This window comes from Anopheles bellator, chromosome 2 (genome assembly GCF_943735745.2).
Source record: "Anopheles bellator chromosome 2, idAnoBellAS_SP24_06.2, whole genome shotgun sequence".
Lineage (NCBI taxonomy): Eukaryota > Metazoa > Arthropoda > Insecta > Diptera > Culicidae > Anopheles > Anopheles bellator.
Genome location: NC_071286.1, coordinates 80506538 through 80532913, shown reverse-complemented (window position 1 = coordinate 80532913; position 26376 = coordinate 80506538). Strand labels below are relative to the sequence as shown.

The 26376-nt window shown below is 53.4% G+C and overlaps 6 protein-coding genes across 6 annotated transcripts; 1 reads left to right on the top strand and 5 right to left on the bottom strand.

The window, feature by feature from the left end:
- Positions 1–311: 311 nt before the first annotated feature.
- Positions 312–1916, bottom strand: LOC131208781 (uncharacterized). The gene is made up of 2 exons (XM_058201668.1): positions 812–1916; positions 312–725 (listed from the first exon to the last, which is right to left on the bottom strand). The coding sequence occupies exons 1-2, from the start codon at positions 1899–1901 to the stop codon at positions 532–534; spliced, it is 1284 nt and encodes a 427-aa protein (XP_058057651.1). The 5' UTR covers positions 1902–1916; the 3' UTR covers positions 312–531.
- A 636-nt stretch (positions 1917–2552) lies between these two features.
- Positions 2553–4020, bottom strand: LOC131209169 (uncharacterized). The gene is made up of 2 exons (XM_058202167.1): positions 2887–4020; positions 2553–2827 (listed from the first exon to the last, which is right to left on the bottom strand). The coding sequence occupies exons 1-2, from the start codon at positions 3977–3979 to the stop codon at positions 2634–2636; spliced, it is 1287 nt and encodes a 428-aa protein (XP_058058150.1). The 5' UTR covers positions 3980–4020; the 3' UTR covers positions 2553–2633.
- A 1222-nt stretch (positions 4021–5242) lies between these two features.
- LOC131211590 (CCR4-NOT transcription complex subunit 1) lies at positions 5243–13151 on the bottom strand. The gene is made up of 11 exons (XM_058205126.1): positions 11802–13151; positions 10691–11729; positions 8784–10561; positions 8609–8713; positions 7903–8532; positions 7474–7827; positions 6847–7404; positions 6521–6762; positions 6244–6454; positions 6031–6179; positions 5243–5956 (listed from the first exon to the last, which is right to left on the bottom strand). Exons 1-11 carry the CDS (start codon positions 13134–13136, stop codon positions 5863–5865), a joined length of 6495 nt encoding a protein of 2164 aa, XP_058061109.1. The 5' UTR covers positions 13137–13151; the 3' UTR covers positions 5243–5862.
- Positions 13152–16253: 3102 nt separating this feature from the next.
- LOC131210128 (exocyst complex component 3) lies at positions 16254–18559 on the bottom strand. Its single transcript, XM_058203330.1, has 2 exons — positions 17588–18559; positions 16254–17523 (listed from the first exon to the last, which is right to left on the bottom strand). The coding sequence occupies exons 1-2, from the start codon at positions 18557–18559 to the stop codon at positions 16279–16281; spliced, it is 2217 nt and encodes a 738-aa protein (XP_058059313.1). The 3' UTR covers positions 16254–16278.
- A 362-nt stretch (positions 18560–18921) lies between these two features.
- Positions 18922–20496, top strand: LOC131210000 (glia maturation factor beta). Its single transcript, XM_058203180.1, has 3 exons — positions 18922–19113; positions 19215–19308; positions 19440–20496. The coding sequence occupies exons 1-3, from the start codon at positions 19111–19113 to the stop codon at positions 19757–19759; spliced, it is 417 nt and encodes a 138-aa protein (XP_058059163.1). The 5' UTR covers positions 18922–19110; the 3' UTR covers positions 19760–20496.
- Positions 20497–21285: 789 nt separating this feature from the next.
- Positions 21286–24008, bottom strand: LOC131208162 (probable ATP-dependent DNA helicase HFM1). Its single transcript, XM_058200812.1, has 2 exons — positions 21387–24008; positions 21286–21345 (listed from the first exon to the last, which is right to left on the bottom strand). Exons 1-2 carry the CDS (start codon positions 24006–24008, stop codon positions 21286–21288), a joined length of 2682 nt encoding a protein of 893 aa, XP_058056795.1.
- Between the last annotated feature and the right edge of the window lie 2368 nt (positions 24009–26376).

Genomic DNA, 26376 nt, shown 5'->3' with positions numbered 1-26376 from the left:
CCGCACCATGCCCACCTGAGAAGAGAACGTTCCAGAACGGTCCTTTGTGGAGCCCCAGCACGCGACCACAACCGACCGCAAAAACCACACCTGGCCGGTGGGGTGACCAATGTGGGGCCACTCAACCAACGAGTATCGTACATCGTCCTTTTTTTTAATTTAATCCTCGTCCGGTGGAGACGCCAGGTGGCCCGTGAAAGTAGATTGGCGCTTTGCGTGAGTTTCGAAGCCCCTTCGTTGTAGAGCGACCGGAGTTATGGGAATTAAATCTATTAAATTTTAAACAAATGTTGAACCCCGAATGTATTCTGTTTCATAACGTGGTTATGGTGAGAAAATAAGACGCTTTAATCCAAATGTACATAAGAACACATCGGAGCACCTCGCACTATTTACCTAGCATGGCGCATTTTCAAGATAACGTCAAACGTCTCTTCATAACGCCAGCGTATAACAGCTACTCGTTTCATTATTTATGGACTTTGCACGCCCCGGCTCGATTTGTTGTAACAAAAGACACCATCCAGCTGTTTAATCGATGTAACCACGGGCGAAGAGACTTTGCAGTATCGGCACCACCGACCGACGATACACGGCCCCGTTGTACTGAATGTCCCGGAGGCGTTCCACTTGCTTCTTGTCGAAGAACGCATCGAAGCTGATGTCCACATCGTCGGAGCGTTCCATCAGCATGATCGGCAGCAGGCTGATGGCACACACAAGTCCTAGAATCGCCTCAATCACGGGGTATCAAAAGTGTTAGTTTAGGAGCGTCTAGCGTTCTTTCGGAGCGCCCCCGAGATGAACCTACCGAAAAACTCATGCCGTTTGAACTCTTCCTTGATCGTGTCCAGCGTTGGTACGGGGCCAGGGTGCTTGCCCCGGTTAAGCGCTTCACTCAGGGTGCGGTGATAGAGCTGCTGCAGCTCTTCGAAGCACCGGTTCTGGCGCACCTCGTGCCGGGGACAGTTGTAAAGGCAGTACACCAGATCCAGTCCCGGGCTGCCGTAGCACGACAGTTGATAGTCGACAAACATCACCTCCCGCACCACGTCGCTATCGGCCGAGGTCTCGTACCGAAACATCATGTTGTTGCTCCAAAGATCGCCATGATTAAGGACGCGCACCTTGGTGGCCGGATTGGTCGGATCAACGCAGTCGACGATACGTCGTTTGAACGACGGCAGCAAGGCCCGCAGTTTCTCCACGATGGCCGGTTCCAGTTCGGGCCAGCCGGCCGCCACCTGGACGAACTTTTCCAAACCCTCCTGGAACACGGCAAACACCCGGTAGTCTTCGAGGGCCACCCGCGGGTTGTAGAACCCGTACGAGTACCGATCGCGTAGCAACCGTTCGTTCGCCTCGGAACGGGCCGCGTACAGCATCGAGGCCGCGTGGAACTTGGCAATCTTGCGCATCACCAACGCACAGTGCGCAAAGTCGAGACCGCCGGTCGTACGATCGCACATGCGGAACCCGAGCGCCTTCAGGTCCTCGAACACGATCGTCCGCACCGGATCGGTGGTGGCGTAGTAACACTTGGCACCGAATTGCTCCAAGCCCGCGGACCCGGAGTCGGAAACGAGCTGCGAGAAGGCGGGCAGCAGCTGCTGGAATGTTTCCGTTTCCTTGCGGAACGCATCCAGCGCGTCCAGCACGGTGCCCCGATCGCCAACGTCCGGCATGCACTTGGCGAGCAGCCGCTTTTCGGCCGTGCCGCCATCGTACAGGACGCGGATCCAGAAAACGTCACTCAGATAGTTATCGCCGGCCGACGTGGCCGGCCCGGCGCTAAAACTTTCGATCCGCACAGGGTGTCCTAGGTCGTGCTCGAGCGATCGCTTGATGAGCGACTCGGTCAGGTAGCTCGGTAGCTGTTGCGCTCCGTTCGGGGTGGCCATCTTCTTTGAACTAATATCTGAAATCCAAATAATGCAAAGCCCTGCAGGCACGCGCACTGCCCCGTGCGCCACTCCACTGCATCGTTAAACCGTCCGTCATGATTTAAATATGACAGCAAAAACAACAAGAAGGCCAAACGGCAAACAAGCCCCAGGTGCCGGTGGCCCCTGCGCCTCATCTCGGCGATGGGCGCGTGCCACGATGATGATAAGCACAATTCCCCCCGGAATGGTAAACGGAAGTCATCTGCGGCGGAGGATAATTACCGAGTGGACCGTTGAGTGTGCAGTCTACCCGCGAACGGGGACCGCGGTAGGCAACCGGCACAACGAACCGATCGACTGAGGATCGCGTGATGCTGATGAGAAACGCTTTTGTTTTGTGGGCCTGACCGACAGCATCGCCACCCAACATGGCTGCTGATGATAGGGTGAGCTCTGGCTAATGTTTTCCCCACGTGTGGCCCGCGCGAATGGAGTGTAATTTGCAGCACATCACTCACGTGACTCGTCATGTCTATTTCCGTCCCAGAGAACACACATTCTGTGCAAAACGAACATGTGACAGTTTGATCCTTGATCCAAGATGATGGATGTCGCCACTTCACCTCTCTGTAAATGGGATAAGGATAACTGAAACACACTCACAAACGGTTGCCAAAGTCAAAGTTTATTTAAAAGGTTTTTTTTTCGATTGTCTCAAATTCAGAAAGAACGCAGGCCGATCGCAGATCACTTCAACAGCCCCTTGGCATTGAGCCGATCCAGCAGCGGAATGACCGATCGGCGATACTTTTCCCCGGTGTATTGCATTTGACGGAGTCGATCTGCGTGCACTTTGTCGAACATGGTGTCGAACGTTATCGCAATGTCGTCCAAGCGTGGCATCAGGATGACCGGCAGCATCGAGAGTCCACTCAAAAGTCCTGAAACATCCAAGGGGTAACGAAGATAAAGGCGCTACTTAAAAGCGATCACCACTTACCGATAAACTCGTGGCGATCAAACTCCCGCTGGACGTCGGCGAGTGTCGGGACCGATCCCCGATAGCCGGCCGTCTTCAGGCCGTCCGCAAACGAGCGGTGATAAATCTGTAACAGCTCGCCGATGCGCTTTTCGCGCACCTCGAACCGGGAACAGTTGTAGAGACAGTACACCAGATCCAGACCCGGGCTGCCGTAGTTGCAAATTTGGTAATCGACAAACATGACCTCCTGCACGTCGGTGTCGCTGCTGTCGTCATCGTGCCCGTAGCGGAACATCATGTTGCTGCTCCACAGATCACCATGGTTCAACACCTTGTACCCATCGGAAGCGACCGCCGTGTAGCACTCCACTATGCGTCGCGTGTAGACCGGACGCAGCGCTTGCAGCTTGGCCAGAATGCCGCGATCAAGTTCCGGCCAGTCGGGAGCCACTTCCAGGAACTTTTCCAACCCATTCGTGAACATGGCCAGCGCCGGGTTGTTGTCGAAGGTATCGCCCACCCGGACCAGCCCGTGCGAGTATCGTCGGGATAGATGTTCGACTTCGTTCGGGCCACGGGCGGCGTATGCCATCGAGGCCGCATGGAACAGTCCAATCTTCTTCATGATCAGCTCACAGTGGGCAAAATCCAGTCCACCTTTCGTCCGATCGGGCAGCCGATAGCCGAGCGCCTTCAGATCATCGAACACGATCGTTTCGGTGGGCTCGCTGGCCGCGTAGTAGCACCGTGCCCCGAACCGGATCGCCTCACGGGCACCGGCGGGTGTTACGAGCTCGGAAAAGGTGGGCAAAATCCGCCGGAACGTTTCGACCTCCTTCTCGAACAGGCACAAACTTTCGGCAAAGTCTTTTATCATTCCCACGGTCGCCATAATTTTGGCCAGCAGACGGATCTCCTCGGTCCCATTATAGCGCACGGTGATCGTGAACACATCGCTGCTGTAATTATCACCCGGTTTGGTGGCCGACGTTCCGGAAAACTCGTCCACGTGCACCGGACGACCCGGTAGATTTTCCTCCAAAATCCGTTGCACCAACGGGCGGTCGAAAAAGTCCGGTAAACGCTTCACCACCGGTCCGTCGGTGGCCATTCTTCGCAGGGAGCGGTTGGGCACTGTCGGGAGCAACTGATCCGGTGCGACTGAGGCGATCCTCTCAGCCCGCGGGACGGCATCAGGTTGCAGTTCGCACCAACACAAACGGCTAGGTCCCGGCGGCCCCAGACCACCCCAGAACGATAGGGTAAATTGATAACGAGCGATAGACGTAGACATAACGGGGCACGATTAGAGGTGCTACCAATACTGGCCACCCGTAGGCACGCGGAAGTTCAGCAGAAGCGCGCGCTCACTAGAAGATTGGTTCTCATCGACCTTCCACTTGACGATTCGGTTTCGCGCAAACCGGAGATTGGACCAGAGACAATAGGCAAGTGTGGTCAAGGAATAGGCGCCCCGCAGGTGGTGTAGAATGTTGATCGTCGACATTGCGTCTGGCCACGTGCCGTGGTAGAATGTATTTATCTTGCACTTCAGGCGTAAGATTGATGACCTTGCGTTGCGCTTGCGGTGTAGGTTAAATATGGACATAATATAACAGTAAGCATCTTAACAGTATCTCCGTGGCTCAGTTCGGTTCTTCATTTTATGGAATGATTTTGGGGCAAATCAAAGACAAACTAAATCTACAGCAGTTCAAGCAGTTGCGTTCAAGCCTTCGTCTGTCGGCTCCCGAGCTCAGTCTGGTTTTCCGGTTTAGTCGAGAAATCCTTTGGCATTGCAACGCTCCAGGATCGGAACGACAGCGTGGCGGTACCTCTTTCCAGTGCACTGAATGTGACGGATCCGCTTGGCGTGGTTCTCATCGAGTAAGTTGTCGACACGGATTGGGTGTCGTAAGTTTTCCTCCAAAATACGTTGTAGCAGTGAACCGTCGACGAAATCCGGTAACCGTTTCGTGGTGACTCCCGTTGAAGACATTTCGTTTCGGCGTGCACTTCGGTACTGACGGTTTTGAGGTTCGTCTAATCTAATCATGCTGCAGGGATGCTCGACGCACACCCACGGTGGCCAATGTCCAATACACTTTCAATTGATAATATTTACGTAAATTACTTGCCCATTCAGATGCGTCAGAAGAGGTCAAAGAAAGGGACCCAAATAAACGGAACCACCATGGTCGTCTAAATTGATTGGTGCGGAATAAATTGAACCACTCCGTGTGGCATGAACGTCAGCGGAGGAGTTCCAACTGGAACGGATTGAAGATCCATTTACTTACGGGGTTTTCATCGGACCCACCATTGATTTCGGACAGTTAAAGGCCACACCCCCAGAGGTACTTCAAATTAATTCTATTATTTTGTTCACAAATGATGTTACAACACAAAAAAACTAAAAATTAGACAATGATTCACTCCAATTCATACTGTGATTCCGGCTTCCGAGCTCGGACGTGTGCCTAATTCCCTTGCACCTAACTCTACACTGACTCCAGTTTTCAATTTATTTCTCTCTGTTCTGAGCTATGTACAACATTTAAAATTTTGCAACCTTCATTGCAGGTATTCGGACAGCCTTCTCTCTATGCTGGGGTGACTAATTTAGTAACAGGCCAGAGGAATTTCGCTTCAGAGTTTGTACCTCTATGGTGGTCGGGGCCACGAATGTGAACACACATAAGCTGCTGAGCAATCTAAAACGTTTTACGCAGGTCACCAGTGACAGGTGGTACAGAAGGGACGTTGTGAGTTCACCAGCGTGAAATTTCTGTACACACATACATTGAGGTCTCCTCTTTTGTTGCCTGTGAGGGTCGGTCACTACTTCACAGGCAACGGAAGACTCGGATCCGAGCCCGCATGATAATAGGCGATTGCGTTGTTGCGTGAGGGTTGATTTAGCTTTTGCACACCGGTTTGGGCTGCGTTGGCCACAGAGGATCCGTTTTCCGTAGCATCGACTGGGTGCCTCTTTTAGTTGCACTCCGCAATGTCCGACTCGACGTTTTGAATTTGCTGCTGGCTCTTGGTGTTTACCATGCACGACTTAGCGACCGACTCGAAAAGACTGGAAAAGAACAACCGAGAATTGGGGTCATTGATATGCAGGTTTCTTAGTGCTTCACTTCTTAAGCCTCCTACCGTTCAATCTCGGGCGCACAGTGTACGAAATCGTGATCCCAGAACTTGTACAGCGGGTTTTTGATCAGCTCGATGAAGGTGATCAGCAGACCCCACGGATGCGGTCGGTTCACGATCAACCGTTCCAGCAGCACACGAGTGATTTGTTCCTGTTTGGGAAAGGGAAAGGTGTAGAATACGTGGCTCACGGCATCACCGGGCGGGAGGTCTCACCTGAATGGCTTCCGAGTTGGCTTCATCGAAGAGGTACAGAATGCAGCAGCTAAAGTAGTGCGTGTGGCTGTTCGGGTAGCGCAGCTGATTGGCGATCGCATTCAGGAAGAGGTAGCGCCCCTCGGTGTCGAGATCGACGGCCAGATTCTGGAAGATGTCCATGTGTGCACTGTGCACGATGGTCGCCATCGTTGGGACCTGGTTTTTGGATCTGCGAAAGCGAACGAGTTGAGCGTTGTGCGCAACAATGACGGCGGGGAATGACCTCCTCTCTTACCTGATGTGAGCGATGGCTTGAGTGCCAACGTACAGGACAAGCGCATTCATCAGCGGAATATTGTAGCGTGAGCCGACATCGTTCGAGATCTGCAGATTGGAGCGCAATTCCGACAAGAAGGTCACCGGGGCTCGAGCCTTCAGGTACGAGTCGAGATCCTTCTTGAAACTGGCCGGTTGAATGGCGGCCGCATAGTTGATGGAAACGCGTGGCGATCCGCCGATATCGGTCAACATGTCAACCTGCGAGGGGGAGGGAAAGATAGAAGAACGAACATTTTTAGCCAACGTTGGCAGCAGCCAATAAGAAATCCAACACCGCCTTACCTTCAGGTTCGGTGTAAACGGATCGGGCAGGCGCATGTTGCGCGGATAGGGCGACAGAATCAAGTTGCGCATCTGGATGCAGTTCGGCGGGATGACGTCGCAGAATGCAAAGTGGTAGTCGCACAGAAACTCTGGGAAATCGTGTAGCAGCACTAGCAACACACGCAGCGTGCCCTTGTACAGATGGTGAACCGGCTTGGCCAGCTCGGCATTGCGCAGGAACGGTGCCAAATACTTGAACAGATCGATCAGCAGCTGCGAGTACATGTGCCAGCCCTTCTGCTGCGGTATCATCGCCAGGATGCGCCCGATGAAAACGCGGTGCGAGATTAGCTCGAGCCACGAGTAACAGAAGCCGGGTGCGGTTGCCGGGCGCAGCAGGTGGAACGTGTGGCAGAAGGCCGTGATCACGCTCAGGCTGATATTCTCCAGCACCGGATCGTGTGCCGTCAGCTCGAGGAACAGCATGATGAAGATGCGATGGTAGCCGGCCTGCTGGAAGGCCGTCGTGCGCGCTTCCTGATCCTGCAGCAGCGTGCCGACGACGATGCCAAGAATCTGATCGGAAGAGAAGCAATGGGCATTATACATGGGCATGACCTCGTAGGTGCACCCTCGAACACCTACCTTATTGAGCAGATTCAACTTGGTGCTGGTGTTGCCACTTTCGCCAGAGTGTTTCACCAGCAACGCGATCAACCGCACGTACGCATCGATAAACTTGAACACGTTCGACTTGGACGCCTGTTCGATCATGTTGCTCCGAATGGTCAGCTCGATGCAGTACTGCGTGGCGAAGCGGAAGAAGCGCGTCAACGGTTCGTCCCCCTTCAGAATACCATGCATGTTCATCTTGGTCACGAACACGCTGAACCCTTTCAGTGGGTCACGGCAGCTGGTCGGGCTCGTCGCGATGCCAAACCAATCCTTGAGCAGAAACTCGGCCCTTTCGAGGAACCCGGGCGGATCATCACCATCCGACTGAGGGCGTGCGGGGACAGAGAATGAATGAGTCATATTAAACATTCCACACGTGGTCGTCCTAGTCCCACTTACCCTTGCCTGAGCTACGCCCGCATGAATGTAGGACGTCGGTCCAGCGATCGGTCGATCGACAAGGAACGTGTTGGAATCGTGGTTCACGCGCAGCATCTCCATCAGCTGCGTCAAGCCCTCGGGTGCCCGCGGGTGAGCCGTGAAGCGATGCATCATTTCGATCGTGCCGACCAGATCGTTCTCCGTGATGGCGGAATTGTGGCGCTCATCGATAAAGTACGCCTGCAGCAGTTGCATCGCAAACATGACTGCCATAAAGTTGTTTCCGTTGTCCATCAGCTGCACCAGCATCATGTCGTACTGCTGCATGTTGACAAAGTTGGACGAAATCAGCTGATCGACCGCTTCCAGGTTGTAGCGGATGTCTTCGCGGCACTCGAGCATGTAGCGAGTGATGGCCTTGTTGGTCCACATCGGCCCAAACAACCGCGGGTCCTGCATGAGGCGCATCACGCGCAAATGGATGTCACGGTACAGCTTGATCTGGTCCAGCTGATCCGGGATGTTGATCAGTCCCTCCATCAGACCCTCGACCGCTTTGTTCAGCAGCGTGCAGCCCGTAATGTTGTCCAGCGAACGGTGCGCAATGATCAGACAGTCCAACAAGTGCTCCATGTTACTCGTGTGCATCTAACGGTTTAAAAAGAGGCCATGGTCATTGACCGTTCACTAACTGAGATCACACGATCACGTGAGCACCACCTACCTGCAACACCTGAACCAATCGCGATGTTTTGATGAACGCATCCATCTTGCTGGCCAGCTCGTCGTACATGTTACCGATTTCATCCGGAATGGTCGGAACCACTTCCTGCAAGAAACCGTCCCAAGAGCAACAATGAATCAAACCGTAATCCGTAAACTCCCATCCCATAATTTACCGGCAACTTGGGTGCAAACAGGGCCGTATCGCGCTCAGTGATGGGCAGGAAGCCGGGAATGTTGCGGGCAAACTCTTCGTACACGGCCAGCTGCGCTGGCGACACGCCGCCCACGTTCAACCGGATCTGTTCCGGCATCCGCTCGGCCTGGTACGTGAGGACGCTCGCGTCACAGTACCGGCGGCCCTCCTGGCGGGCAATCTTGCGCAGCTCATACTCGGGCGCCAGCAGCTTGTCCAGCTCGGAGGCCACCTTTTCGATGGTCGTCTTCTGAATGAACGCGGACACCAGCTCGATGTTGTCGAGCGCCAGCTGGTTGGCGGCCGCCTCGGCGACCTCTTTCGGATGGTGGCTCGCCATGAAGCCCGTCTTGATGCTGTTCACGATCGTTTGCAGCATCTGCTCGCGGCACGTTATCATCGCCATGCCGGCCCCCAGGTTGCGGCTCATGTTGTGCGCCGACCGCCGCATTCGGCCCTCGTCCGGATCGAGCGCAAAGTCTTTGCGGATGATCTGTTCGCACGTTTTCGTCGAAATCCTCACGCTCCGTTCGACGACCGGTGTGATCCACTCGGAGATCGTACGCTCGATGGCCGCCTTCACGATCTGCTTCAGGTGGGGCTGCGAGTGCAAGAGGGCCACGCTCGGCGAGTAGATGATGTGCGGCGCAATGCCGCTCAGGTTGGAGGAGATGTTAACGTCGGCGTAGTGGAAGCGTGGCTCAGGGGGACCGCCGGCGCCTAGCGATCCGTCGGCGGCCGGGTTGGTCGGTGAACTCGACGGACCACCGCCCAGTGCGCCACTACCGAGCTCGTCTAGCACCGCACCGCCAGCACCAGGAATGACGCCAGCCACGGGACCACCTCCGATCGTTGCCGTTCCCGGCCCGGCCAGAGCGAGCTGCTGCGGACCGGCCGTGTTCGGTGTCACCACCACCACCTCCTTCGGTGGTTTCGGTTGCGAAAGCTGATGCTCGATGCTTTGGGCCCGCTCCGGATCCTTCAGGTAGATGGCAGGCTTCAGATCGGCCACGTCGATGTTGAGATTCTTGCACAGCACCTCGATCTCGAACTTTAGGTTCAGCTTCAAGTCCGGTTCCTGATGCAGCTCCGCCAGAAGATTCATGATCGACATCGTCCACGGGTTGGGCGGCTTGAAGACCTTACTCTTGGCGCACGATTCAAGCACCTTCGCTACGAACGGCACCACGTACAGAAGCTCCTGCTGGCCCTTGTTGTATGCCTCGACCAGCAGCGACTTAACGTCGATGTCGAGATGCAAAATTGGCCGGTTGCGCCCGAGCGTCATCATGCCAAGCCAGTGGCCCAGGTTCTTCAGCAAACTGCGGTCGGAAAAGTTCGCTATGCCCTTGTCCGAACGCAACAGCACCCGAATGTTGCGGAACGTTTCCTTCGTCACCAGCCGGTTGATTTCCGAAATCTTGAGCGCATCGAGAAAGTTGGAGTAAAGAACGTGAAAGTTCACCTCGATCGAGGCCCGCTTCAGCACCAGGTACTGCGCCAACCACGCGTAGTAGTCCTTCTGCAATATCTCCTTGATTTCCTCGCATTTTTGCATCAGATTCACCATGCTGAGATTGTTGAAGATGAACGCCGTCTTGTCCTGGATGGCGTCCGGTGGGGCGATGATCTTCTCCTCGCGATCTTGCGTCGCCACCAGCAGCGTGTCGATGTTGGTCGCATTGGCGATCGATTTGACGCGCGGAGGCTGTCCTCCGCTTCCACCACCACCACCGGCAGTCGATCCACCGACCGTAGCTCCAGCACCCGTGCCCACGCCACCTCCCAACTGTGCTCCGCCCAAGTTCATCTTGCCCGGTGTTCCCGTGGCGGCCACAGCGGCCGCTACCGCCGCCGTCACTCCCGCCGGCGTAAGGTTACTGGTGCCGGACACGGAATTGCTGCGGTAGAGTGGATTCCCCACTGGCCCACTGGGAGCACCCGGCATGAACTGCGTGATCGAGGGTGGCAGCGGGCCCGGCCCGAGCGTTTTGTTCGGTGGCTCTTGGCCCTGCGACCCGTACTCAATGTACTCGATCAGGTGTGGCGGAAACTCGGCAAAGTGCGGAATCGCGTGCACGTACTCGCAGTACTTCGGGTACAGATTGAGCTTGTTCTTGAACCGATCGAGCGCCGTGATGCCAAAGTAGTACATCTTGGTCCCCTCCGGCTTCTTGAGCGCATCGAGCACGCAGCGAAGGGCGAGACCGAGCGCCACGTACGTGCTGACGAGGTTGCGCTCCACCATGCCGCCGAACAGCTGGGCCGTCGTCTGGAGCTCCTTCTCCGGGTACTGCGGGAAGAACTTGTACTCCTCGAACAGGTTGCGCAGCATGCACTGGTAGACGTCGTTTTCGCGCCGATTCGGTGACTCCTTGAAGCGCTGCAGCATATCGAGCACCTCGTCGATCGACAGCGTCGGGTGCGGCGGATGGTTGTAGATCCGCTGGAAGTAGCTGTTGGCCTCGTCTTCCACCTCCTTGGACACGGTCTGCACCATATCGGCGAACGGGCTCGCCGTGATGGCGGCGTTCGGGATGCCGAGCTTGTCGTTCGGAGTTTGCGTCAAACGTCCCAGCGAACCGACCTGAGCGGCGGCAGCGGCAGCCCCCGGTGGTAGCGTCATCATCGGGAACGGGCTGCTCGAGGGAAGCAGACGCGACGGTGAAGCGGGCGTGGCGATGATGTTGTTGAAACTGAACGCACTCCCACCGGGACCGCCAACGCCGGCACCGCCGGTGCCAGGTCCACCACCAATGTTCAGGCCACCGATATTGGCCGTCAAGCAGGTGAGTGATTCGACCGTCGGAGGGAACAGCTGACTGCCGCCCATGACCGAGGCACTGAACGCGTCCAGACCGCGGTGCGGGCGCAGAACTCCCGGAGGCGGTGGTTGTTGCTGTTGCTGTTGTTGCTGTTGTTGTTGCTGCTGCTGTTGTTGTTGTTGCTGCTGCTGCTGTTGCTGCTGCTGCTGCTGTTGCTGCTGAGGCGCTTGGGCACGTGCCTTCGAGTTCAGCAGCATACTGTACTGCGACATGTCGACCTTCTTCATTTCCGTCCACCCAGCACCCCGCAGGCACCCGAGGATCGTGCTAAGCGTTTCCGGCGGAAGCTGGACCGACTTGGGGATCTGCTCGTCGCCACTGTACTTGCCACCGGGGCCACCGACCACAGTCTGGGGACAGGGGCGCTGTAGAAACTTGAGGATGCTGTCAACGAACGGGTCGCCGTGCTCCCGGATCTTGTCCGCCAGCCACTTCTCGAGCTTCAGGTACTCGCGCCGGGACGCCAGGCAGGCCAGGTCGATGATAAATATGAACGAGCGGACATTGAGCAGCCCCGACAGGGCCTTCAAATCTTGCGCCACGTCCAGGATGCGCGAAAGGCGCGACTGGTCACTGTCGCCTCGCATGTACCACTCGGACATCGAGTGCAAGATGAGGTGCCGGAGTGTCATGTTGAAGTTGGTGTGGTTCCACGCGTGGTGCAGAATCGTGCCCGAGTTCGGGTGGTTGGCGAGAAAGATCGGTATCAGGGTGGTGAACAGATCCTGCCGCGGCACCGTCATCGGCGGGTTGATCTGCAGCAGCGACAGGAACAGGATGTCCGGGCAGAGCTGAATCGGTATCTTGAAGATGTCCATCACCTGCACGTACAAGCCCTGATCCGCGATGTACAGCAGCACGTCGACCAGATGCAGCGACATCCACGAGGTCACCTCCTTGTTGTCCGTCTCCGGCGGCGTCTTGAGCAGCTCCACCGAGACGCTCGTGTAGATGTGATCGGCGAACGAGTACAGATCGGGGTTTTTCAATATCAACGAAATGACCGACAGCTGACCCTCGGAGTTCGACCACCGCTGGTACAGGCACTCGACCGGAAAGTGTTGCCCCATGTTGCTCGCCTGCATGCCCATCTTCACGATCGTCAGGAGCAGCGAGAGGCCCGCCCGATCCTTCAACATAAACTCGGGGTGGTCCATCGCCAGGCACACTTCCTTCCAGTTCAGGTTCGGCACGACCTCCTTCAGCGCCTGCACGAACACTTCTGGCTTCCAGGTGCTGTTCTCCTGGGCCGACGAACCGTTCTGGCCATCCTTCCCCTTCGCCGATGGATCACTGCCCTGCGGCCAGAAGGCACTCGGTGTCGGCAGATTGATGTTACTCTCCGAAAGCGAGGCGTGCGTAAGACACATGGAGGACACGATCTTCGCCACATCCTGCGGCGTTATCTCCCGGCCACCCACCTTCAGCAGGTGGTTCTTGCAGTCGTCCAGGGTGGCCGTGAACGAGTAGCCCACCTCCATGACCAGGTTCGTCCAGGACGTATCCATGATCGACGACCGGAGGATGCTGTGCGTGTTGAGCTTGAGCACTTCGGCCGAAATCTCCGAGTTCTCCGCGTACAGCAGTGGCGCTAGAATGAGGGGCACCAGATGGCGCGGAAAGTCCCGGCACAGCTGATGCGTGAAGCGGGCAAACGTTTGGTCCGATAGCCCGTATGCGGTGTGTTTGCCGTACGCAATCAGCGACAGTATTTGCTGCAGGACCTCGGGCGAAACGTCGTTTAAGTTTCCCTCAACGTTGCTGGCAGTATCTGGCGGTGGGTGAAGAACAGAAGAGTGTCCTTTAGGGAGGGGCACGTTTGCTTCTTTAGCTATATGGCCATTATGGCGGACACTCACCAGAATCGATGTATGTTTCAATGAGCCCAGCAAGGCACGTTTGTAGATGATTCTCGGCGATCCGTACTGTTTCCGGGTGTTTCGAGTTGAGCAGAGCGATCGAAACAGCCGTTTCCTGGACCGGGGTGCAGGACAACGTTTTCGAGATCTGCGTGAGCAGATTCGCCGTTGGCTTCAGAGACTGCACGGAAGGGCGGATTGACGGAACAAGAAAAAACGGATAAATAATGGCCAAATCTGCACACGGCATCACACACAAGCACACACGCGGCGACCCAAGTTCATTGGAAGGCCGATGATGCTGGTGGCGTCTGCCGATGGGTTCGATTTCGCTTACCTTTTGCTGCGGGAACGGATTGTCGATGGCGAAGCAGACGTTGGCGACCAGCTGCGGTTTGTTTGACAGGCTCGCGAGTTCAGTGGCCAGCAAGCGAGCCTGGCAATAACCACGGGATGCGGATTGTGTGGCGTCTCCGAAGTCGATCGATGAGAAAAGGCAGTGCAGCAGATGACGGTCCGCTTCAAGTCCAAAGTCTTTCACCAACTGCAGCACGGACCGAACAGGTTGGGGGCCGGAAAAGGCGACGGATCGACAAACGAGGGTAGAATATTAGAGTGCGTTGTTTCATGGGCAAATGCGAAAAAATCGACCAGACACACACATATACAAAGTAATCGAATTATATCTTTTCGGCCGTTCGTTGCGCGGCAGCTGTGGTGTCCGCGACACGGACGGCCCAAAACGGGGCTGGAGAAGCGAGCAACCAACGGAACAAGAGACGGGAAGAGAGGATGAAAAGAAAAATTGCAAGTCTGGCAATGCGAACGGAGGAGGCTTTTCTTCCCGGCCGTCGCCCGGTGGCGCACGCGACTGCCGTCGATACGCAACGGCACCGTGCCTGTGTGTCACAAACGCAGCGAAAGCAATGGGTCCTGAGAATTTTCCATTTTTCTTAGCCTATTTCACGCACGCACCGACCGAACACACTCCACTCTCGAAAGCCCGTTCGCTTCTCTTTCACTTCCGATCAAACATGGCGGAGAACAAGCAACTGCCAGCACCAGCCATAGCACTGACAGCTGACAGGAACGCCGCTGGAGCTGTCACTTGCACCAGCTACACCTGGAGACGTCAGGCCGATTCGGAGGATGCATTTTTCCAAATAATATTCCACCAAAACCATGGAATCCCTCATTCTACTATTCAAGCAACCTACTTTAGGCAGTCATTTCTCGACAACATTCTACCAGCGCTCATTTGCTGCACTTCAAATGATTGTCCACCGAAAACATAGCAACCATCCACCACCCGCCAGCATATTTTTGAAACATTCGACAAACGCAGGTGAAAGCTACAGGGCCACGTTTGGAGGGCATAGAAACACATTTCACTCACTGCACTAAGCTCAGTGCATTTGCAAAACCACGATCGGTGCCAAATTTTTCGAATATTAGGCACCACGTTCACAGCTGCAATGTTGCAAAACGTAAACATTGTTTCATTGATGTTGGTCTCTGGCAAAGAGAAATCTGGGATTTTGTTTACTGTCCATCATCATCTTTCTCTGCCTCGACACACTCCAATTGTTCGCACAGTTGGTCGCAATCTCGTCCACGTAGTTTCCCTGTTCGGTTTCTCTGCAATCTGCGAATGCATGCATATCGGAACGTGATTTACTACTCACCTGCGCTAGCTGCCGACTTGTGGCCGCAAAGTTCTTCTTGTTCACGTTCGACACAAAGTGACTGATCTGCGTTAAGGCGTATGTGAAAGGCTCTTGGTTCATACTTCCATCCAAATCGATTACGAGCGCTTTCAACACCGTGGTTGAAGCCCTCCCTTTGGTGTGCGGCAAAACAGTAGGAAACCCTTCCTTCTCCGATCGACGGCCAACTCACGGCAGCGTACAGGTGGCGAGGCTGTCGCCGATGATTACTCCTTAGTGGTACTGCCGCCTGCTGGCGAGGTTTACTTCTTCCGCTTCCGATACTAGCCAGGCGCCGAACGGGGAGTTGAAACGTTTCGGAAGCTGATACTCTGGCCGTCGCCTACTTTGCGCACTTCTGCTGCTTCTGCCACTGCTGCTGCTGTTGTTGTTGTTGCTACTGGTGACACAATGCTCGGTGCACGACTACACGTCTTGTGTCCCTTTCGCACCCACGGGGCAGGAAGAAGAAGCGCAGGCGAATCGCACGAAGAACACGGGCGCCGATGTTGATGACGATGGCAGCAGCAGCACGGCGGCGGCGGGGTGACGGAGCACGGTGACGAAGATGTGAACTATTTTCGCGACGGAGCTAATTTGCTACACACGCTCCTGGCCGCCCATTTGTCCACCGGGGACCACTGCGATCGCGGGGCTCTGGGACACGGTTAGCACCGCACCTGGTACGATTGTTTTGGGGCAGCAGCGAATCGGTGAACGAAAATCAAAAGCAACGAAAAATCTCGCGGATGATGAAACAGCCACCTTTCGTGCGTACTGTCACTTCTTGTCTCATAGTGGGCGCCTTGCTGTGTGCGTGTTTTGATCGTTTTGCCTCCTTATTTTTGCCCAGCTCCGGGTTTTGCCAGATGCACGATAAAACTCGAAAACGGTCAGTTGATGTCAATTAAGTTTAAAACAACGTTGACAGCTCGCGGTTTGACGGTTGCAAGTAGAAGCAAAGTACGTGCACTTTCCATGCGAATAAAACAAATGTTGGCCTTTCGTTTCGGCTTATTCTGTGCCTATCATTTATAATTTGATCAACATAATACGGCTTCCCCGCGGGATGCATGTGAAAACTTCTACCAAAGCTTATCGGAGAACGCAATTTCCTTGAAGATCGCATCCTGTTTGTCGTGGCTGATGGTTGACTTTCGCGATGCTAGTGCGTCCTGTACCTTCTCCTTCACTTCGCTGCTCTTGAAGTCGCTGCGCATGTGGAAAAGCCGCACCAAGTGGTCCTCGGTGATCGATGGGTACGACGAAAGCAGAGAGTGCAGATCCAGCACCAGCATCTCGGCATCACAGTTCAGCAACGTGGCCAAGTTGGAGATCACGTTGATCGGCGAATCACTCTTCGCCACGTCCGGTGCCACCTTTTCGAAAAACGCCTTGATCTGTTGCGCTTCTTTGGCAACCTTTTTCGCCATTACCTCACACTCGGCACGCGTTTTGCTCAACCGCTTCGACAGCATCGCGCGTATGTATCGTTTCGCGACGAGCTTCTGAGCCTCCCCGATAACGTACTCAAAGTTGGCTGTCCGCAAATGGTTGTAGTCCTGAAAGTAGTCCTCCAACGTAACGCATATCGTGTCCACCGAGACCGAGCTGGCCGCGATCCACTTGGCCGTGAAAAGCTCATTAAAGTGTCCGTCCAGATCGAGGAACGCTTCCTCGAGCAGAACGAGACCGGTTTCGTCGCGCAGTGTTTGATAGGTTTTGACCAACTTTTCAAACTCTTCGTAGTGCTGCGTTTTCGACTTTGGCCAGTAACGCTGCTTCAGCTGTTGCGCAATCTCGATCATCTGCTGGCAGTTGTTCACGATCGTGATGATGTACTGCGTGAAGAAGGGAGCCTGGCTGCGGTCGCGGAAGTGACGTTCCTTGTACTCGATGATGGCTGCCCGGTAGTTGTGCCCGTAGCGGGCCATCTGCTGAATGCTCAGGATGAGCGCGTTGAACGTTAGGTCGGAATGGGTCGTGTTGGTGACCTGCAGATTTTGATCGATCATCTGATAGATGATCATCGGCGCGGCTGTGTGGTAGTACTGATCGGCACATTCTACTTCTACCCCGTTGATCCAGTCGGATTTCTCCGTTTCGAGCGTTTTCGTCATCCACTCCTGGTAGTTGCGTTCCATCGTGCGCAGATAAGCCGTTTCCATTTCCTGCAAGCGCTCTTTGCTCACTAGCGGCCCACAGTCGGACAGATCGATCAGAAGGTCCGGGTGCTGCATGAGCTCACGCCCCGGATACGTGTTCATGATCCACGCCAGTATCGTCACATACTCGTTACCTTCCAGCCCGGTCTGAATCAACTCTTCCAGCTAGTAACGAAAGAATTCAACATGAACGGCAGGTTCGATTACTATTCACAAAAAAAAAACTTACGTATTTGGACATCGCATTGTGGTACATTTTCACGTACTCGTTCACAATATTGTAGTGTGGCGGAAAGCACGGCACGCACAGTGATTTGACCACGCGCAAATCTTCCAATATGAACTGACGCGTCAGCTCCAAGTCCCGCACCAACCACATCTTGTTGTCGGACCGCTCCTCCAGCTTGGATCCTTCGATCCGCTGCACAACCGCCTCGTTCAATACCTCCAGCGCCTTCAGGCGCCACCGTTTCGGGCGCCCGGGCGCAATAAAACCCGTGTTTTTCTGCTGCTGCAAAGCAAAGGCATCCGCCTTTTCCTCTCGTTCGATAATGCGCAATGCGGTCACAATGACCGTCGGTTCCTTGCGGACAGTGTTTAGCGTACGCTGCAACACTAGCCGAATTTTCTTCTCCAGCGTCAACGAAACCGTTTCGACCTTCTCAAAGTACCGCTTGAGTGTAATTTTATCGTGGGCATTCTGCTTCGGAAGCTTATGCAGCTCGTACAGCAAGTCATCGCGCGAGTTCTCCAAATCCGACAAGCACTGGTGGGCGTGCAGCAGTTTATCTTCTTCGATCCACGCCATCGCCTTGTCCACGCTCGATTGGACGGTGAAAATATGCTTCAGATTTTCCATCGCCGTCATGTACTGCGAATGTTTGGCGTTCTCGTCCCGAACGCTCTCGAGCGTGTCGTAAATCGGCGGCACATCGGCCAGCATCGCAAACGCACTCTTCATCCGATCACCAATCTCCTTGATCTGCCCGAGTGCATTCTGCAGCTTCTTCACGCCGATCTTAAAATCATCCGTTTGGTTCTGCATACACGTTTTCAGCTGGGCGTCCATGGAAAGATTCTTGCGATACGTGCGCCGTCGGTACTGGTCCACCTTTTCCATCTGGTTCGAGCGCTGGAACATGTTTTTCACCTCGTTCAGGGCGGCCTGCCGGGCTTCGTGGTGTATCTGCTCAAGGTCCATCTTGAGCGAAACGAAAACTTTATTTCGCTGCGACTGAGAAACACTTTGTTCCGAAAACCACCGAAACCAAAGCTGTCAAAGTGATGACGTAAACAAATCGGAAGCACGAGCACGGAATGGTTCGAACGTAAGAAGATGTCGATCAAACAAAGCAGCACACAGCTATTTATTCCAATTAAAATTTAGCGTGCATAGTGCTAAAACTACACGTAATTTTTTCATCAACTCAACTTTAAACCTTCAAACTATTTCCTACGAAGTGTTGTTTACCAACAAAACTGACAGCAAAGTGACAGCTGCGCGTCGCATGGTTGTGGAGGAGGAGGGGAGAGACGCCTCCTAATCCAATGCTTCTTGTTCCTTGTTCCAGAGGCATTATTATCATCTTCGCGTTGGCTGCGCGTGATTCATCGGCTGTTTTTGGTTATCAGCGAATACTTCGTTGTCGAATCGTGACCGGGAAAGTGCAGTGCCAAAAACTTAGAGTGGCCAACGTCTGAGGTAAAAGGAATCGATTTGTAATTTCACGTGTGCACCGATCGGCCCGAAACATGGTAGGTACAGAAAAGAGACGCTACGCACCAATGGTTGGGCAAACAAAGCGCTACTTTGCTGGAGCCATAATTGAGCTTAATCATCCGTTTCCTTTCCGAAGACCGAAGCACAGATCTGTGATATAAGCCTGGAGGCGAAGGAGGAAATCAGCAAATTTCGATTCCGCCGCAACGCATCGAACACCGCCTTGATTCGTAAGTATCTGTGCATTGCGCGTAAATCACAATCGCGGCTGTGGGGCGTCGTCCCGTCCAAGGGGGGCGGTCCGATAATTGGGGTTCCGCTGAACACATTTACTGATCGATTCTCACTCACCTTATTGCAGTGAAAATCGATCGTGAAAAGCAAATTGTGACCGTGGACGATCTGTTGGATGACATAGCGATCGAGGATCTACAGGAGCAACTCCCGAGCCACCAGCCGCGATACATCATCTACAGCTACAAGATGGTGCACGACGATGCCCGGATATCGTACCCGTTGTGCTTTATTTTCTACACACCGCGCGATAGTCAGATGGAGCTCTGCATGCTGTACGCGAAAACGCGTATGGCGTTGCAGCGCGAGGCGGACCTTACGCGCTACTACGAAATCCGGGAACTGGACGATATGACCGAGGAGTGGTTAAGAGAAAAACTGCGATAGGCGACCACCGATGGAGAAGGAGCGATAACGTTTTGCGCGTTTGCGTTTTTGCTCGAAACATAGACGGACTCACAACTCTACAATCGACACCCAAGCGGCATTCGGCCAATGAGCAACGATCGGTGATTGCCAAAAGACACGCTCGTTAGAAAACGAACCATTTTGCGATAGAACAAACGGCCGATAACACATATTACCTTCGATGATAGAGCGGGAAGCGGCATTAGGACGCACGCTTCCACGATAGCTCCTCAAACCGATGGTCCATTTGGCTTTTTGCTGAAATATTGAAGCAAGACAGTCGTATATTATTAAGCATGATAGAAGCTACTAGCTACCCATTAGTAATCGTATCTACCCTTTCGACTCTGCTATCGCTTCACTAACCGAATGAAGCTGACGAGCATGTAGAACCATAAGCCAGTGGCTATTTCAAACTATTATTAGCGTGTTTTGGGACGGGACGAAGAAAGCTAGTCTGTAGGCAATTTGTGGTACAATCGAACGCTGGTCATGACAGGGATAGCGTTACGAAGGCGGAACGATTGTGGAAGGAATTTCTACGCGATGAAATACGCGATCGTAAACATTTCGATTGGCGGACGAATCAGGTACAACGCACATTCGATGCGCCTATCTTTTTGCATATTTCATATATCGTAAGCATTTCTAGAACCTAAGAATACCCGGTAACATACAAACATTGCCGCATTGGCGCATATCAATAAAGTGGATGTTTTTGATAGTTTGCTAGAAAACCTGTTTTCTAAGTTTATTTCCTCATCCGCGACTATTGTGGCAAGTTTTTGGTTCGCCTGGTGCACCAGTGACTTTGAACCGGTTTCACTATTGAACGACGAAGTTGCGGAGCGCAGTTTTAAGCTGCTGCATAATGAAGCCGTTTGAATGCGCTAATTATCAAAACTTGTTTCTTGTAGACGAAATGGGAATAGGAAAGCATCAAGTGAGAAGTTAACAGAAGTGCAGGAGTCTTGAAAGTTTTTCAGTCGTAGCAAATAACGTCTTCAGCTGATCCGAGGTCAAAGCTCTTTTTCGTTCGCTTTGCACAAGGACTCCGAGTCAAGCCCGTCGCCGAGCCTAGACGGGAGCTGGAGGATGTTGGGAGAAACGATTCAATCGCATTAACCTTCAAAATGTCTTTCCTCTTTGTTCCGTTGGTGGAGCTAAATGTGAGCATTTTATAGCGCTTGAAGCAATCTAAAATTCTGTCCGACTTGCTGCCGGAACATTCGAAATCCGTATCATAGTCAACGGCTTTGCGAAAAATACATTTTAATTCTGCCTCATTGAAGAACTGTGGGTATTCTATTCGCTGATTCAAGTTCCTTACTGGGTCGACACACGGCAAGAGGGCAGGCTCTTTAGCCGGAATCGTTCGTGGCGCTACGAAAGGAGGAATTGTTTTCTTCAAGATCGATTTTAGCACGGGCAGTTTTTGGATTGTTTCAAATGCGTCGCAAGAGGAAGAATTGTTTCCGTCCATCACAGTGGTCATATTCGAATCTTCAACAAGTTTCCTGGCAGTTGTGATAGATAATGATCCGTCCGGAAGGGACCAGCTTCTGCTGGAAGTATCGAGTGCAGAGCGTGCACTCACAAAGCTCACGTCCATTGTATCATTGGCCATTCTGGTGGGGAAAAAATGCGTTATGGTCGTTTGCTTCGAGGCAATGGATTCTCGGTCGCTCAACTTTGCAGCGTGAATGCAATCTAATCCTACCCAAGAGCTGCAGATCAGCTGGGCAGTGATCGAGTCGACGGAACCACCGTACGCATGGATTGGCCAAGTACATCCTTCCATTGGGATACTTTCCGCGCTACAACCATCATGATAAAGCAACGTCCTGTTGGACGAATCTCCCACCAAAACGCTGAAGGTGACGGACGATTCCGGCGACACGGCACGGTAGCTAGCGTTCCGCTGGTAGACCGTGCACGAAAACTCGGCTGATCCTTCACCTTCGGAAGCGGCCTTTGTTAGTTCGATAGAAAATTCCGGCAACTGGTTGACGAAACTGACCAGATCGTTACCGAACGGTGGCTGCTTCTTGACGATCCATTCCAGCTCCCGCGGATCCGTGGCGCGAATGGTTTGGAACGAGTTTTTTCCGCGTTCCGCCAGGTGCTGCGCGAGCTTCGGTCCAATCTGTGCCAGCTGGCGACTGACGAGCGGACTATTTTCCCATAGCTTTGCCTGAAAACATTGGCTCAACGTGGCGGCACTGCGCAACGCACGGAAGCTGCCTGTCTCGAAGCGATCCCGATTGCTGTTTAGCAACCCGATGATACACCGGCTTATGCGGGCACCGAGCGTTATGATTTTGGCCGCTTCCTGGTGCAGACCGTGGTCGTTGATGGGCAGGCAGCCGAACACGGCCTGTATCAAGCAGTACACCTTGGCGCCGGTTGTACTGATGCGCCCTGGCCAGCGAAACCTTATTCCGGCAGCGTCGGAAGCATCCTGGGCCGAAGACGATTCCGTGGTGTTGAGCGAGTTAAGGATTCGCTTTTCGTTCATGCGACACTTGAACGAGCTGCTAAACTCCTCCGCCCTGCACACGAGGGCCAACATTTCCTGCAGTGTCTCGCGCCCCGTTAGCTCCGTTAGGAGAAGTTTCGTCGTGGCAAAGGACATATGGTTGCGGGCCATCAACTTACCGCAGCCGGACGGTTGTAAGACGTCCGGACGTCGAGCCACGACCAACCCGCTCGTTTGCAGTGAGTCCAACGTGCTCTGGCACAGTTCTTCGATTTGTTCGTCCACATTGCGTCCCCCGGAAAGCTGGTAATGCGACGGATTAGCTGAGGCTCGAACGTAAAAAAAAGTTGACTTGATCCACTCGCGCACCGCCGGTCGATCATAGATGATCCCGTACGCTATCTCGGAGTTTAGCAGCTCGGGAAGTCTGTTATGAAGCTGCGATTCGGTGGGCAACATATTGGCCGCCAGCTTCCGGTACCGATCGACGTTAGATTCCGTGGTCATTATTACTGCAACCCCGTGTTCGTTAAATTCCGACCGACCGGCGCGGCCCATCATCTGGAGCAGGTAGTTGTTCGAGTAATCATTTCCCGTGTAGTTGAAGGTGGACTTGATGATCACGAGGTACGCCGGAAGGTTAACTCCCATACAGAGCGTACTTGTACAGCAGAGGATGCCAATGTGCCCGCTCCGGAAGCTGCTTTCGATCCGAGTCCGATCCGAGGCCAACAGTCCGGCGTGATGATACGCGACACCACGTGCGATGAGATCCTGCAAATGTTTGCCCGCCATTCCGGAAGCTGTTCCACACGGAGGCACTGAACCCCGTTTCAATTGCATTTCGCGAGCCAAGAAGCTGGCCGTCGTCTCGGCGCTTTTGCGCGACGAGCAAAAGATGAGAGTCGGCTTCTCGCAGGCGTACTTCGTTATAATGTCCACCAGCTTGTAGTTCAAATTCAGCTCAAACTTGTAAGCGCCCGTATGGCACGGATATCCGAGCACGTGGCGCTCAAGCGTCGTCTGGCGGTCCGTCTCGTCGAAGCTGAAGGCGGCCACGTGGCGATCGTTTTGCAGCCAGCGTGCGAAATCGTCCACATTCGGTACGCAGGCCGATACGGCGATGAAGCGGATTGAATCCAGTGTCGGGGCTGGGTCTACGCCATCGTTCGCTAACTGATCACGGTTAATTCGGGCATCGATCAGTTTCATGCGCCCCACAACGAGCTCCAAGTTTGCGCCTCGTTCACTGTCTTCAATTATCTGTACTTCGTCGATAAGGACTAACTTGATGTGTCGCAGAACATTTGCCACGTTCCGATCCGTCCAGTTCCGCGTGAACACTTCCCACTTTTCCGGTGTGCTCAGAATCAGCCGATGGTTGCTTAGTTTGTTGATGTCTTCGACAGCATTATCGCCATCGTACTGGATGCAGCTGATTCGTAGCGCTCCCAGACGGTCCTTCCAATCGTTGTACTTTTCGGCACACAACGAGCGGGTCGGAGCAAGGTAAACGATCCGATAATTGTCCCGGGATGCCAGGGCCACGATCGCCAGCTCGAGGATGACCGTTTTGCCCGATCCGGTCGGGGCGTTGACCACCAGCGAGTCGGTCGATTGCAGAATTGTGCCCGCCACGGCAGTCTGGACTTTATTGAACGATTTCAAGTTCCGAAACACTTCTCGTACGTCTGGTGGCAAATCGGTTACGGACAGTGGTCGACCCTGTGGAACCACCGATTGTGCCATGTTACCAAGTAAAGCAGTCTTCGGTACCCTTTTGTTGGCTAGAAAGGTTTCAGTTGTTCAACACCGTTTTCTGTTTAAAACACGCAATGAACGTTGGCCTATTCAAACGATGACAGAGAAAGACTGATTCGGGCCCAGGATTAGACAAGCCTACTAAGCCTACTCGGTACTCCCTATGCACTATGGGGAAAAAGCGATCAAAAAACCAACTTAAAAAAGGAAGGATGTTAGTTATATTTTCCTAAAATAGATCAATTAGCTATCCGTATTTTTAACATTCCATGTTTGCGCAGTTTCTGAGAATTAATAAAAATTACTATTCAAAACCAAGACAGAGAGACGGGCTACACATCTTTATCAGGAATTAGTATAGAACACTACAAAAAAGTACAGTTTTTCAACTTTGGTAATGCAGCAAAAAATTCTCCGCGTTGCTGCGCGCCATCTGTCGGTTGCTAGCACAATGACTAATTTGAATGTATTTCAAATGGTTTCACTGAGTCAACGGTTTTCCAGTTGCTTCTCTGCGTGCTTGGGGCAACAATCCGAAGTTGTCGGCCATTTCCCCACTTTACACGTTCGGGGCAAATTTGTAAAACAAAATTGTTCACAATTTGGTCAGATTTAATCAGGTTCAGGCTCACAATTAACTTACTAAATTGGAGTGGTAAGTCCACAGACGCCAATGCTAGCATAAATAATGCAAATCTATTACGGCTTGCGGCGTGTTTATTTGCATTCGGTGAAGGTTTCCTCACGTCTAGCCAAAAAAAAGAAACGAGTGAACCCTGGGGCACAGGTGTGAAATAATGATACAAAAAAAGACGCTGATCAGTCGTCGTCACCGACTCCGTCTGATGTCACCGGTTAACGATTTCTCTGCCATAAGCCTCTATCGACAGGCCCAAACGGCCCGCGGTGGGGAGTATGTACATTAAGTTACGAAATAGAGATGAGTTTGCCCAACCCGCCATCGCCAGTGGCCGCACAAGCCCTCTTCAGCCTAATTTGGCACTTAGGGATTCGGTTTCGGAAGGTTTCTCGAACGGTCTGCGGCTTAGAACTGGATCGACGTCGTTTCTTGGAACGTGTTCAGACAGACAATGTGGGAATACAGGACCACACTTTTTCGTCATACGGTATGCCTGGCGTCATCATGACGTTATTGGTTTCCGATCAGTAAAGGACAAAATGCTGAGCAGCTTTTAATAACCGACTTGTCACGGGTAAAGAACATTCTGATGCAACAACGCGCTGCAGACCATCGGCAGGAATCAGTGCTTGGCGTGAAATTGGGCGTTCATCAAGAAAAGTTAAACAGATAGCGGATGGTCTGAATGTGACAGGACAAATAAACCCATCCAGCAGATGGTTGGTGCAGATTAACCTTCGTTAGCCATAGCATACCGCGGTGTCGGGGCCCCGAAATTGTGTCTTTCGAATCTTCTACAAGAGCTCGCTTAATGAAGAACAACAAACACACCTCGCTCGCGGCCGATTCGACTTCCCGAACCGAAGAAAATCACCGACTTGCACCGACATCATGGAAATGGCCCCGAATCGGCCCATTGCACGATACGCCCAGCAGGAGCACCAAAATAACGGAATGTTGTTGAATTTCCATCAGTCGTAGCGTACGCTTTCGAGTGCCGGTTGATGAAGTAAGCATTACGACGCCTTATTTGGCTGCGCCATCGTCCAAACCTCAACCTGTGTGTCACCATTGTGGGCCATTGTTTCGGTAGTCCGGGGGCTTGCACAACCGAAAGCCGGGGTTTGCTTCACCTAGCCTCGAGTACCGCGGGGGGTCCGAGAAGAGGGTCCAAATTTGTCCATTTCTGTCGCTCGACGCACGCACGCACCGTGTGTTTTATCCCGCTGAAGCGTGCTAAATATTGATTCAACCAAATTCCTTGGCCACCGGGGGATCGCCCGTCTATCGCGGTTTCGCGGCGACGTCCCTTCGCGCAAACCAATCTAATGCGCGGCGATGTTTAGGTCTGGGTCCGGTCCGGCACTGGGCTGGGCGCAATGCACCGCACAGCATCGCGCACACACTAAACAAACACGGGCACCAACTGTGAAATCAAATCATCAAACATGAGCCGCCATTGGGCCGCGGAGCACGTGCATAATGGAGCGCTTTGTGGAGCTCCGAGGTGCGTGCCTCCCTGGCGTCGTCGGGATGTGGCTCCGGTTCTTGAAGGTCCTCTCCGACTCGCCGCTAGCCGTCGCCGCCAGTGTTGATTAATTAATACTCCGCCGAAGAAGCACACTACTACTGCGCAACGGCGCGCTGATCCGTAATCACGTGGGGCGGCCAGTGTTTTTGCTTTCCTACGAACCGCGCGCCTATTGCTTTCACGCC